This window comes from Cebus imitator, unplaced genomic scaffold (assembly GCF_001604975.1).
Source record: "Cebus imitator isolate Cc_AM_T3 unplaced genomic scaffold, Cebus_imitator-1.0 Scaffold79, whole genome shotgun sequence".
Lineage (NCBI taxonomy): Eukaryota > Metazoa > Chordata > Mammalia > Primates > Cebidae > Cebus > Cebus imitator.
In genome coordinates, this window is record NW_016107394.1 from 3,719,714 (window position 1) to 3,731,736 (window position 12,023).

The 12,023-nt window shown below is 43.4% G+C and overlaps 1 protein-coding gene across 2 annotated transcripts in view; it reads left to right on the top strand.

The window, feature by feature from the left end:
* Positions 1 to 12,023, top strand: part of MRPL48 (mitochondrial ribosomal protein L48) — a 79,242-nt gene extending 67,219 nt beyond the window's left edge. Inside the window, exons 6-8 of one of the 2 annotated variants that reach the window (XM_017532960.2) lie at positions 7,342 to 7,444; positions 10,584 to 10,673; positions 11,714 to 12,023. In XM_017532960.2, the coding sequence (XP_017388449.1) occupies positions 7,342 to 7,444; positions 10,584 to 10,673; positions 11,714 to 11,788 (268 nt within the window). In that variant the 3' untranslated portion in view covers positions 11,789 to 12,023. The remainder of the gene's footprint in view (positions 1 to 7,341; positions 7,445 to 10,583; positions 10,674 to 11,713) is intronic. The other variant, XM_037740119.1, reaches the window with a different exon arrangement.

Here is a 12,023-nt window from a genome sequence, read left to right on the forward strand (position 1 = left end):
TGTTGACCAGGATGGTCTCGATCTCTTGACCTCGTGATCCACCCGCCTCGGCCTCCCAAAGTGCTGGGATTACAGGCGTGAGCCACCGCGCCCGGCAAGAGATAGCTTCTTAAAGGTTGGTGGCAAAGAGCATTAAATGTCATTTACAGAATGTTATCATACCTACAGTGGATCAGTTCCTTGGAATTGTGTTTGAAATTTTTAGGACTGTTTAGAGATGCTGCTTTTACAATGAAGGGCACTGAATTTCTATTTTTTCGTTGGCTTTTACGTTTTACCACATAGCTAGGTTTCTGGTTCCCCCACAGCTGGTGTGTTCACATAAGATTAGGGTCATGTTAGAGGGAATAATTTCCATGTTTTGTTTGTTTGAGTCAAGAGTCTTGCTCTGTTGCCCAGGCTGGAGTGCCATGGCGTGATCTTGGCTCACAGCAACCTTTGACTCCTGCCTCAGCCTCCTGAGTAGCTGGGACTACAGGTTTCTGCCACTACCACTCCTGGCTAATTTTTGTATTTTTAGTAGAGATGGGGTTTCACCATGTTGGCCAGGCTGGTTTTGAATTCCTGACCTCAAGTGATCCTCCTGCCTTGGCCTCCCAAAGTGCTAGGATTACAGGTATGAGCCACCGTGCCCAGCCTAGTTGCAATGTTTATAGGGTAGTTGTGGTAAGAAGCTAGTTTATTTTACATCTGGCTAAGTGATCAGTGCTGCATGGTTGTATACTCCTGGGTTATAGATTAAAAGATTGTGTAGTCCAAAAAAAAAGTTTCTTTAAAAAACTCAGCTGTAAAATGCTCTGGCTGCATTTGAGTGAAACCAGAAAGGCAGTTACATTTGTTGAGCACCTACTATCAGTGAGGCACTCTGAACAAGCTAAGTACATTTTTTGTGTATTATTTAACTCAAACACCTTGTACACAGTAGATTAAAGTATCAACGCTGGCGCCAAACTGCCTTGGTTTTACTCTTGCTCTGCTGCATTCTTACTGCATGACATTGGGCAGTTTGCTCAACCTCTTTGTGTCTTGGTTTCCTCATCTGTAAAATGTGGTTACTAAAAGCACCTACCTTAAAAGAATATAGTGAAAATTAAGGGAGCTAATATATATAAAGTGCCTAAAATGATGTCCAGCAACTATTGGCTGCTATTATTATTACTAATTATTATTATTATTATTATAGAAGCTTGCCCATAGTCCTACACCTAATAAGTGGCAAGTTCTGGAGTTAAAACTACCTTTTTTTGGCCAGGCACGGTGGCTCACACCTGTAATCCGAGCACTTGGGAGGCCGGGGAGGGTGGATCACCTGAGGTCAGGAGTTCGAGACCAGCCTGACCAATATGGTGAATACAAAAAATTAGCCAGGCGTAGTGATGCATGCATGTGGTCCCAGCTGGTTCGGAGACTGAAGCAGGAAAATCCCTTGAACCCAGGAGTCAGAGGTTGCAGTGAGCTGAGATTTGCCATTACACTCCAGCCTGGGCAACAAGAGTAAAACTATCTCAAAACAAAAACCAAAAACCCCTACTTTTCCCCCTAATTCTCTATTCTTCTAACTAGTTCTCCACACAGCATTTAGGGTGATCTTTCTAGGTAGAAATATGATTATGTCACTCTCATGCTTGAAATCCTTCAATGGCTTCCCACTCCCTTAGGATCGCAATGAAAGTTTCTCATGTAGCTTCCTAGGTGCTCCAGGGCCTGCCCTGCTTCTCTTCCAACTTCCCTCCCTACCTCCCTCTACCTCCAGTTACACTGGCTTTGTTTTTGTCCCTTTCCACCTCAGGACCTTTGCATATACTCTTCCCCTGTTCATCTAACTAGACTCTACTATTTTTTCTTAGGTGTCATCTTTTTTTTAAATTACTTTTTTTGTTTGTTTGTTTTCTTAGGCGTCATCTTGAATGTTACTTCAGGGAACCTCATTAAGTTAGGTCTTTATTTAGAAGAAGGAAAAGGTATTTAACTGCCCTTTTATAGCATGCACTCCTTGCCCTTGTGATTAATTACTTGACTATTATTGGTCTTTCCTATTAGACTCTAAGCTTTGCAAGGCAAGGACTGTTTCTGTCTTCATTAGTGGCCTAACCCTAAGATCTTGCCTAGCACCTGACACATAGTAGGCATTGAATAAAGACTTGTTGATTTGGATTGAATTCTAAAAGGCATGGCAGACATGATTCCTAGAAGAACAGCAGGATGAATGACGTGCTGCTTTTTGCCTCTTTGCTGGCTCTTTGCTCCAAACAGCTCAGAGAAGAAAGAGCTGTTTGTTTTTAGCAACTCAGTTCTCTGTATTGATTGAGGTTTTCAGACTATCGTATTGTTAGGCAATCTCACTGCCCAGCCTTTCAAAGATTAAATTCTTTTCTTCTGATTTTTATTTCATCTTCATCCATTTTTCCTCGGGGAGAGTGGGTAGAGATGATGGCCGTGACCTTCAGATGGAATTGGGTTAGACAGCAGGATACCAGCTTTTGTTCTTTAAATGGTTTGCACTGCTGCAGCTACAACTCACCCAGGAGAGGTGAGGAAGAGCCTCTCATGTGGGTCCCGTAATTTGCCTGCATCCCTTGCTGAGCAGCTGTCTGAGGAGTTGGAAATCTCACTCATCTGGGAGCAGCTTCCAGGCCTGAAGTAGAACCTGCACCTGTGCTCTGCTGAGAGTTAAAGCATCACTCAGCTCACTCGCTGTGAGGCTACTCTTCTTTTTAAAAAATCCATTTACATTTTTTAAAATTGAGGTATAGGCCAGGCATGGTGGCTCACACCTGTAATCCCAGCACTTTGGGAGGCCAAGGCAGGTGGATCATGAGGTCAAGAGATCGAGACCATCCCAGGCCACATGGTGAAACCCTGTCTCTATTAAAAATATAAAAATTAGCCAGGCATGGTGGTGTGCGCCTGTGGTCCCAGCTACTTGGGAGGCTGAGGCAGGAAAATTGCTTGAACCCGGAAAGTAGAGGTTGCGGTGAGCCGAGATCGCGCCATTGCACTCCAACCTGGTGATAGAGACTCTGTCTCAAAAAAAAAGAAAAATTGAGGTATAACTTGTATAAAGTGAAGCTCCCCAACACACCAGCAGACTTCCTTGTGTCCCTTTCTCAGCAATACTCCCCCCAAATAGCATTATTTTGTCATTTTAGGTTGACTCCTAAAATTCAATTCTTTCTTTTTTTCCTTTTTATTTTTTAAGACGGGGTTTCACCATGTTGGTCAGGCTGGTCTTAAACTCCTGACCTCAGGTGATCCACCCACCTTGGCCTCCAAAGTGCTTGGATTACAGGCGTGAGCCACCACACCCGGCCAAATTCAGTTCTTTCATTTCTTTCCTTTCGTTTTACTGTCTGATCATCATAGCAATGTTTATTGCAGAAAATTTGGAAGATACAGAATAGTATAGATACTAAAACAAACAAACAGAAACAAACAAACAAAAAACAACCCGTATGTACTCTTACATACATAAAGGCTTGTTCTACATCTTGATAAATGACTGCCTCCTATGAAGCCTTCCCTGAGCCTCCCTTTCCTCCCCGTCTTGTCCCTATGGTATTTGGCACATCTCTATTATTGCCTTTGTCTTACTGTAATACAATGTTTGTATACTTGCCTAGCTCTTTAAAACACTCAGAGTGAGCTCCTTGAAAGCATAGACCTCTTTTTTGAGACTGAATCTTGCTCTGTCTCCCAGGCTGGAGTGAGGTGGCATGATCTCAGCTCATTGCCACTTCCTCCTCCCAGGTTCAAGCGATTCTCCTGCCTCAGCCTCCCAAGTAGCTGGGACTACAGGCACTCACCACCACACCCAGCTAATTTTTGTATTTTTAGTAAAGACAGGTCTTTACCATATTAGCCAGGCTGGTCTTGAACTCCTGACCTCAGGTGATCCACCTGCCTCATGCTCCCAATGTGCTGGGATTACAGGTGTGGGCCATCATGCCCAGCTGACTTTTTTTTTTTTTTTTTTTTTTTTGAGACGGAGTTTCACTCTTGTTACCCAGGCTGGAGTGCAATGGCGCGATCTCGGCTCACCGCAACCTCCGCCTCCTGGGTTCAGGCAATTCTCCTGCCTCAGCCTCCTGAGTAGCTGGGATTACAGGCACGCGCCACCATGCCCAGCTGATTTTTTGTATTTTTAGTAGAGACGGGGTTTCACCGTGTTGACCAGGATGGTCTCGATCTCTTGACCTCGTGATCCACCCGCCTCGGCCTCCCAAAGTGCTGGGATTACAAGCGTGAGCCACCGCGCCCAGCCTTTTTTTTTTTTTTTTGTAAATAGAGACGGTCTCACTAGGTTGCCCAGGCTAGTCTTGAACTCCTGGACTCAAGCAATCCTCCTGTCTTGGCCTCCCAATGTGCTCACACTATAGGTGGGAGCCACTATGCCTGGCTGCATAGACTTCTTACTGCCCATCAGCGTGCCTAGAACAGAGCAGGGTGTTAGTAAATGTTTGTTGAGTGAATAAGTGAACAAGTCAATGAAATCTTGCTGAAGTAAGTGTTAAAGAATAAAACCCATGCTGGGCGCGGTGGCTCAAGCCTGTAATCTCAGCACTTTGGGAGGGTGAGGCGGGTGGATCACGAGGTCAAGAGATCGAGACCATCCTGGTCAACATGGTGAAACCCCGTCACTACTAAAAATACAAAACATTAGCTGGGCATGGTGGCACGTGCCTGTAGTCCCAGCTACTCAGGAGGTTGAGGCAGGAGAATTGCCTGAACCCAGGAGGCGGAGGTTGTGGTGAGCCGAGATCGTGTCATTGCACTCCAGCCTGGGTAACAAGAGCGAAACTCCATCTAAAAAAAAAATAAAAATAAAAATAAATAAAACCCATGATTGGTGGCAGGAATGGACAATTCCCACTTTAGTCAGTCAGTCCTATCTGCAGAATGCCAAAAAAGAAAAATAGTATTTTAGGTTGTTTTTGCTTTTCTGAAACAATTATTTCACTTGAGCATCCATAAGAAATCTATTATTATGTCCCCATTTTTTTATATTGAAAAGTTATTACTATATTTGAATTTGAAGAAGAGGAGATCAGAGATTATGCTGAAAAGCAGTAGGGGTGTTATTTAGAAAGACTGCCTGAAAGAATTTGTAATACCTTGCATTCACTGACTACATTTATGGTATGCCAGGCAATTATTTATGTAATCTCATTTAATCATTGCAGGGCCGGGCGCGGTGGCTCACGCCTGTAATCCCAGCACTTTGGGAGGCCGAGACGGGTGGATCACGAGGTCAAGAGATCGAGACCATCCTGATCAACATGGTGAAACCCCGTCTCTACTAAAAATACAAAAAATCAGCTGGGCATGGTGGTGCATGCCTGTAATCCCAGCTACTCAGGAGGCTGAGGCAGGAGAATTGCCTGAACAACCCAGGAGGCGGAGGTTGCAGTGAGCCGAGATCGCGCCATTGCACTCCAGCCTGGGCAACGAGAGCAAAACTCCGTCTCAAAAAAAAAAAAAAATCATTGCAATAGCTCTATGAATTAGGTTTTATTATTTTCAATTTATAGTAGAAGAAATGGAGACTCAGAAACCTGAATTTCCATGTTCAAATAGGTAATAGTGGCAGAGCCAATATTTAACTCCAGGACTGACTGACATGTCTCTAATCCATTTTCTATTCCTTCTAAACTCCTGACCTCGGGATCCACATGCCTCGGCCTCCCAAAGTGCTGAGATTACAGGTGTGAGCCACCATGCCTGGCTTATTACTCTAAACTTCTTTTTTTTTTTTTTCTCTGTTGCCCAGGCTGGAGTGCAGTGGTGCGTCTCTGCTCACTGCAACCTCTGCCTGCCAGGTTCAAGCAATCCTGCCTCGGCCTCCTGAGTGCTGGGATTACAGGCACCCACCACCATACCTGGCTAATTTTTGTATTTTTAGTAGAGATGGGGTTTCACCACGTTGGCCAGGCTGGTCTCAACCTCCCAACCTCAGGTGCTCCACCCACCTCAGCCTCCCAAAGTTCTGGGATTACAGGCATGAGCCACTGTACCCGGCCTCTAAATTTCTTTTGTAGAGGTCCACCTATAGAGGGCCATGCTGCTTGCTTATTAAGTGATGATTTGTGACATCGGAAAATTTAGGAATCCTACTGTCATTATTATTTCATTTATCTTCAGTTTTATGAACTTTCTGATAAGATGAACATAACACTAATACCATATTTCCATGTAGCCATTAGTCCAGTCTTACATACCTGGTCCTCACAATTCTCTGTTGATATAGGCCTAGATGGTTATCCTGTTTATATGAAGAAACTGAGGCCCAGAGGGGGAAGTGACTTACCTAAGTAAATATTGCTAATAAGTAGCACGGCCGACACTTGACTCCATGGGTCGTGTTGTTTTCACTGTTAACATATAGACATGCTGAAGCTGATTTTAGTAAGCATAAACTCTACAACCTGAGAGAGAAGTCGCCCCCTCAGGGAAAATTAATAATGTTTGGAGGTAGTTTTGACTGTCACCACTTGGGGAATACTGCAGATATCCAGTGGGTAGAGGGATGTATGTGGATGTGTAGGTCAGCCCCTACAGCAAAGAATTATCTGGTCTAAAATGTCTGTAGCACTGACATTGAGAAATCCTGTTGTAGAACACTTAGTTTTTATATATTATTTCTCCAGAACAGGTTTAATACCCAAGGTTAGCCTCCAAAGCATACCTAGTAATGAACTTGATTCTTTTTTTTTTCTCTTTTTTCTTTTTTTTTGTTTTTTTTTGTTTAAGACAAGGTCTCTCTCTGTTGCCCAGGCTGGAGTGCAGTGGCACAATGTTGGCTCACTGCATCCTTGACCTCCTGTGCTCAAATGATCTGACCATCGCAGCCTCTTTAGCAACTGGGACTACAGGAACGTGCCACCACACCCAGCTAATTTTTGTATATTTGTAGAGACAAGGTCTCACTGTTTTGCTCAGGCTAGTCTTGAATTCCCGAGTTCAAATGACCTGGACGCCCTGGCCTCCCAAATTGCTGGGATTACAGGTGTGCGCCACCACACCTGGCCACTTGATTCTTTTAGAATGGGCTATTTTTCAGTAGCAACAAATTATTTATTAATCAGCAGGTTTTATTCAGAGCATTGTATTAAGTATGATTAGAGATGCAGAACTGCATTAAACATTGTGTATTTGCTTAGGGAATTTACAGACTTTTGAAGGAGATAAGGGGGATCCAGTTACTTTGCTCCTGGTTGCAGATAAGCATCCTCTGCGTTCCAGGAGCTAGTGCATGCTGTAGTGGCAATACTCATGGACTACCATGATTGAAGTTGTTGGTGGCTTCAGTGAACACTCATATTAGCTGACTCTTCCTTCCCACAGTTATGCGATACCAACCAAAACCTTAGAAGTGTTGCAGTTGCAGGACCAAGGCAGCAAAATGTTCCTGGACTCAGTGCTTACCATCCATGAGCGAGTGGTTCAGGTAGGCACTCCAGGAGAATCAAAAATGTATTTGCTTTTCCTGGTTCTTGTCTCTGTCCACTTTTTCCCCTTCTGTCATGCTCTTGTCTTTCTCCTGCCTGCCCTTGAATGATGGTGTTCTCCAGGGTTCAGTTCTTGACACAGCCATCTCTCCTTTTATAATACCTTCCTCCTATGTAGTCTCATTCATTCCTCAGGCCTCAGTGACCACCATTTAATACTGATGACGCCCAGGTGTATACATAGTCCTGATCTGTTGGCTGAGGCTTGAAGTTTGATACTTGGTTGTCTACTGGCCTTCTCGACTTGGATGTTCCACAGGTGTTCTCCCTGCACTCTGTCTATGCAAAATTAGTTATAGAGGGACTCATTTTCTGTAATCTTCTCCACCTTTGAACCTAATGTGTCACCTTTCTTTGTCCTTTGATATCTATTCATTCACCAAATTCTGTAGCTTCTACCTCCTAAAAATCTTTCAGATTCATCCACTTCCATTTACCCCCATACCAAGTGATCCTCTCATTTTCCTGCTTGAAACCCCTAAGTGGCTGGCTTCCTTTGATCTCTAGCAGTTGTCCTCTTTTCTTCCTGCAGATAAAGATGAGTGCCAACCACACCACCATGAGGGTGCCCAGAGATATTAAAAATTCACAGCTTCCCCAGTTTTAACATCATCCCCCTTTTAATAAGAGCATTAATTGACATGTAATGGACACATTCAATTTACCAATTTGAAGTATACAATATACAATAAAGATGGTTTTTAGTATATTCAAAGAGTTATGCAACCGTCATCACCATCAATTTCAGAACATTTTCATCACCCAAAAAGAAACCGCATCCCCTTTAGCAGTCTCTTTCCTGATCACTCCAACCCCTTGCAGCCACTAATCTACTTTCTGTCTCTGTGTATTTATCTCTTCATTTAAATGGAATTGTACATCAAATGACCTTTTGTGTCAGGCTTCCTTCACAAGCATAATGTTGTCAAGGTTCATCTCTGTTATAACATGCATTGGTACTTCATTCCTTTTTATTGCCAAATAATATCCCACTGTATAGGCATCACCCCTTTTTGATCCACTCAAGGAACATATCAGCAAGGTAATAAAATGAATGTTAAATTTAAGTCTAAGTATGCTAATTTTAGAAATAATTAAGTATAATCTTTGGCTTTTAAAATATAATCAGAAATAGATTATTTATAATACATTCTGTGACAGATCTGACATGTTAGAAGCCCATAGAATAGTTTGAACGCTTTAGGTTGGTACTCAGCTGCCTTCATGATTCTCCTCCTGCTTTTCCTCTTCGCAGCCCATTTACTCCAGCCACACAAGGAGCTAGTTTTAATTTCCTAACACTGTTATGCCCCCACATTTTACTGAATGCTGTTTCCTCTCCTTTCAAAATCCTCCACATTACTATTGAATTCTCCTAGTTTACTCCTATTTTTCTTCAAGATTTCACCCAGATACTACCTCTTCTGGAAGCTTTTTTTGACTTTCCTTGGTTGAGTTGGGTAGGAATTTCTCTTGTGGGTCCTTGCAGCCCCCTGCCTGCCCTTTTACCATACATTTGATTCACCTCTGTGTTCTTAGCACAGGGTCTGACACCAGTCAGATCCTGGTGTGCCTGGATATGGGCAAAGCCGAGTTGAATCAGAAAGTCAGTGTGCCTGGGTACAGTGATTCACACCTGTAATCCCAGCACTTTGGGAGAATAAGGAAGGTGGATCATGTGAGGTGAGGAGTTGACCAGCCTGGCCAACATGGTAAAACCATATCTCTACTAAAAATACAACAATTAGCCAGGCATGGTGGCAGGTACCTGTTATTCCAGCTTCTTGGGAGGCAGAGGCAGGAGAATTGCTTGACCTGGGAGGTGGAGGTTGCAGTGAGCCAAGATAGCACCACTGCACTCCAGCCTGGGGGCAACAGAGCAAGACTTCGTCTCAAAAAAACAAAAAAGAAAGCCTGAGCTGGGTGACATGGTTCATGCCTGTAAACCTAGTACTTTTAGAGGCCAAAGTGGGAGGACTGCTTGAATCTAGGAATTTGACCAGTCTGGGCAACATAGCAAGACACTGTTTCTACCAAAAAATAAAAATAAAAAATTAGTTGGGCTTAGTGGCACATGCCTATAGTCCCAGCTACTCTGGAGGCTGAGGAGGAAGGATTCTTGAACCCAGGAGTTCCAGGTTGCAGTGAGCTATGATTGCTCCACTGCACTCCAGCCTGGGCAACAGAAAGAGACCCTGGACTTTCTTTTTTTTTTTTTTTGAGATAGAGTCTCACTGTGTCACCCAAGCTGGAGTGCAGTGGCGTGATCTCAGCTCACTGCAGCCTCTGCCTCTTGGGTTCAAGCAATTCTCCTGCCTCAGCCTCCTGAGTAGCTGGGATTACAGGTGCCCGCCACCACACCCAGCTAATTTTTTTGTATTTTTAGTAGAGATGGGGTTTCACCATGTTGGCCAGGCTGGTCTTGAACTCCTAACCTCAGGTGATCCACTTGCCTCAGCCTCCCAAAGTGCTGGGATTAAAGGTGTGAGCCACTGCGCCAGGCTTTATTTCTTATTTATTTATTTATGAGATGCAGTTTCATTCTTGTTGCCCAGGCTGGAGTGCAATGACATGATCTTGGCTCACCGCAACCTCCGCCTCCTAGGTTCAAGCGATTCTCCTACCTCAGCCTTCCCAAGTAGTTGGGATTATAGACATGTGCTACCACACCCAACTAATTTTGTATTTTTAGTAGAGATGGCATTTCTCCATGTTGGTCAGGCTGGTCTCAAACTCCTGACCTCAAATGATCCAACTGCCTCAGCCTCCCAAAGTGCTGGGATTACAGGTGTGAGCCACTATGCCCTGGCCAAGACCCTGGACTTTAAAACCTCTTGGTCCAGTAATGACATCTAATACCTAAGGGAGCAGATATTGGCACTGACCATCTCAGCAGCTTGGCAGATAGCAGGAGAAATCCTGTAGAGGCCAGGTTCAGAAACCAGTTTTGATGTTAATCTTCCATCCGTGGGCTCTCCAGTCTCTGATGGAGCTGGCGTTTGAACCCATACCATGTCTGCCTAATTGCCTTGTTTTTAGCTCCTCCCACCCCTCAGAACACCTTCTTTCATTTTGCAGATCAGCGGTTTGAGTGCTACATTTGCAGAGATTTTCTTGGAAATAATCCAAAGCAATCTTCCTGAAGGAGTCAGATTGTTAGTGAAGGAGGTAGGTGCTGATTTGAGAAGAGGCCCCTGCTGGCCTGTGTATGCTCAAAACAAGGATAGGAACATCTGGACTTCCTGGCTACTCAAAAATTAGAAAGAACAGAGAAATGTGGGTAATGTAGCCTAAATAATAATCAGAAAAGACGTGCACTCTGATGACACTGTGATCATTATTCCATCTTCTGAGGCATCAAGGATGATGCTTTGTGGCCTATAAGTGCTGACTTTCAGCACATCATCCTGTTGTTGGTGGTGAGCCTTTGAGGCCCCAGAATTATCTCCTTTTTCGGGCAGTTGTGTAGAAGAAAGATCATGGTTTAAGATAATATATTGTATAATAAAGCAGAACACCAATAGGAAAATAAATGTTAGAGAAAACTTTCCTGGACCTTCAAGGCTTGACTGTAGCCTGACTGAATATATTTCATAAAGAATGCTACTCAATAGGATTTTTGGTCAGGCATGGAAAACTTGGAGAACATTAGGAATCTTAGCCTAAAAACTCAGTATTTGGGTCCAGTTGCCAAGATGATCCTTCTTCTGACACAGATGTATCAGGTCATCTTAGATTGGTACCATTTGCTCCATCCAGCTCTGCTTGTTCTGAGTCCATGTTTGTCAAGCTTCTGGTTGTTATTTGGTCTTCACATAGATTTGGGTACAGGGACAGCATGTGCTGGTCATGCTGACTTAAAATAGTCCAATCCCTGTTTGTTTTATTTCGTATGTAAATAAGTTTGGTATTCTATCTCTCTCTTAAATGCTTCTATTGTGATAGTTACAGCATTTTGACATTAAATCTTCATATATCTGTCTTTTCTAACCAGACTGTAAGTTCACGGAAAGCAAGGAGGAAATCTGATTGAAGTTTGAATCTCTAATATCTAAAACAAGTCTGCTACATAGTCGATTATAAAAGTTACTTGAATCTGAATGATTGTCTACAGAGCTGGCTTATGGGCCCTTTTTGGATGCTGTGCATATTTGGGTAACTAAAAGCTCTGCAGTAATTTCCACTTATTTTCTTTTTCTTCTCCTTAGCACACTGAAGAAGACTTCAAGGGAAGATTCAAAGCTCGACCAGAACTGGAAGAACTATTGGCTAAGTTGAACTAGCTACTGTAGATCCTTTCATGCCAGCACTGGTCATACTGAGGGCCAAGGAGAAGAGCTTACTGGGTGCTCAGAGTTCATCAGGAGACCTGACCTTTAGATTTCATAAGTACCCATTCCCATAGCCAGTAATGCCTGCATTCCTCTGTGGCATGGCTGTACTTGCCATTTGTTACCACTTACCTATGAGCTAACCCTTTTTATCCTCCATCTAATAAAAATCTGCTACTGATATGTA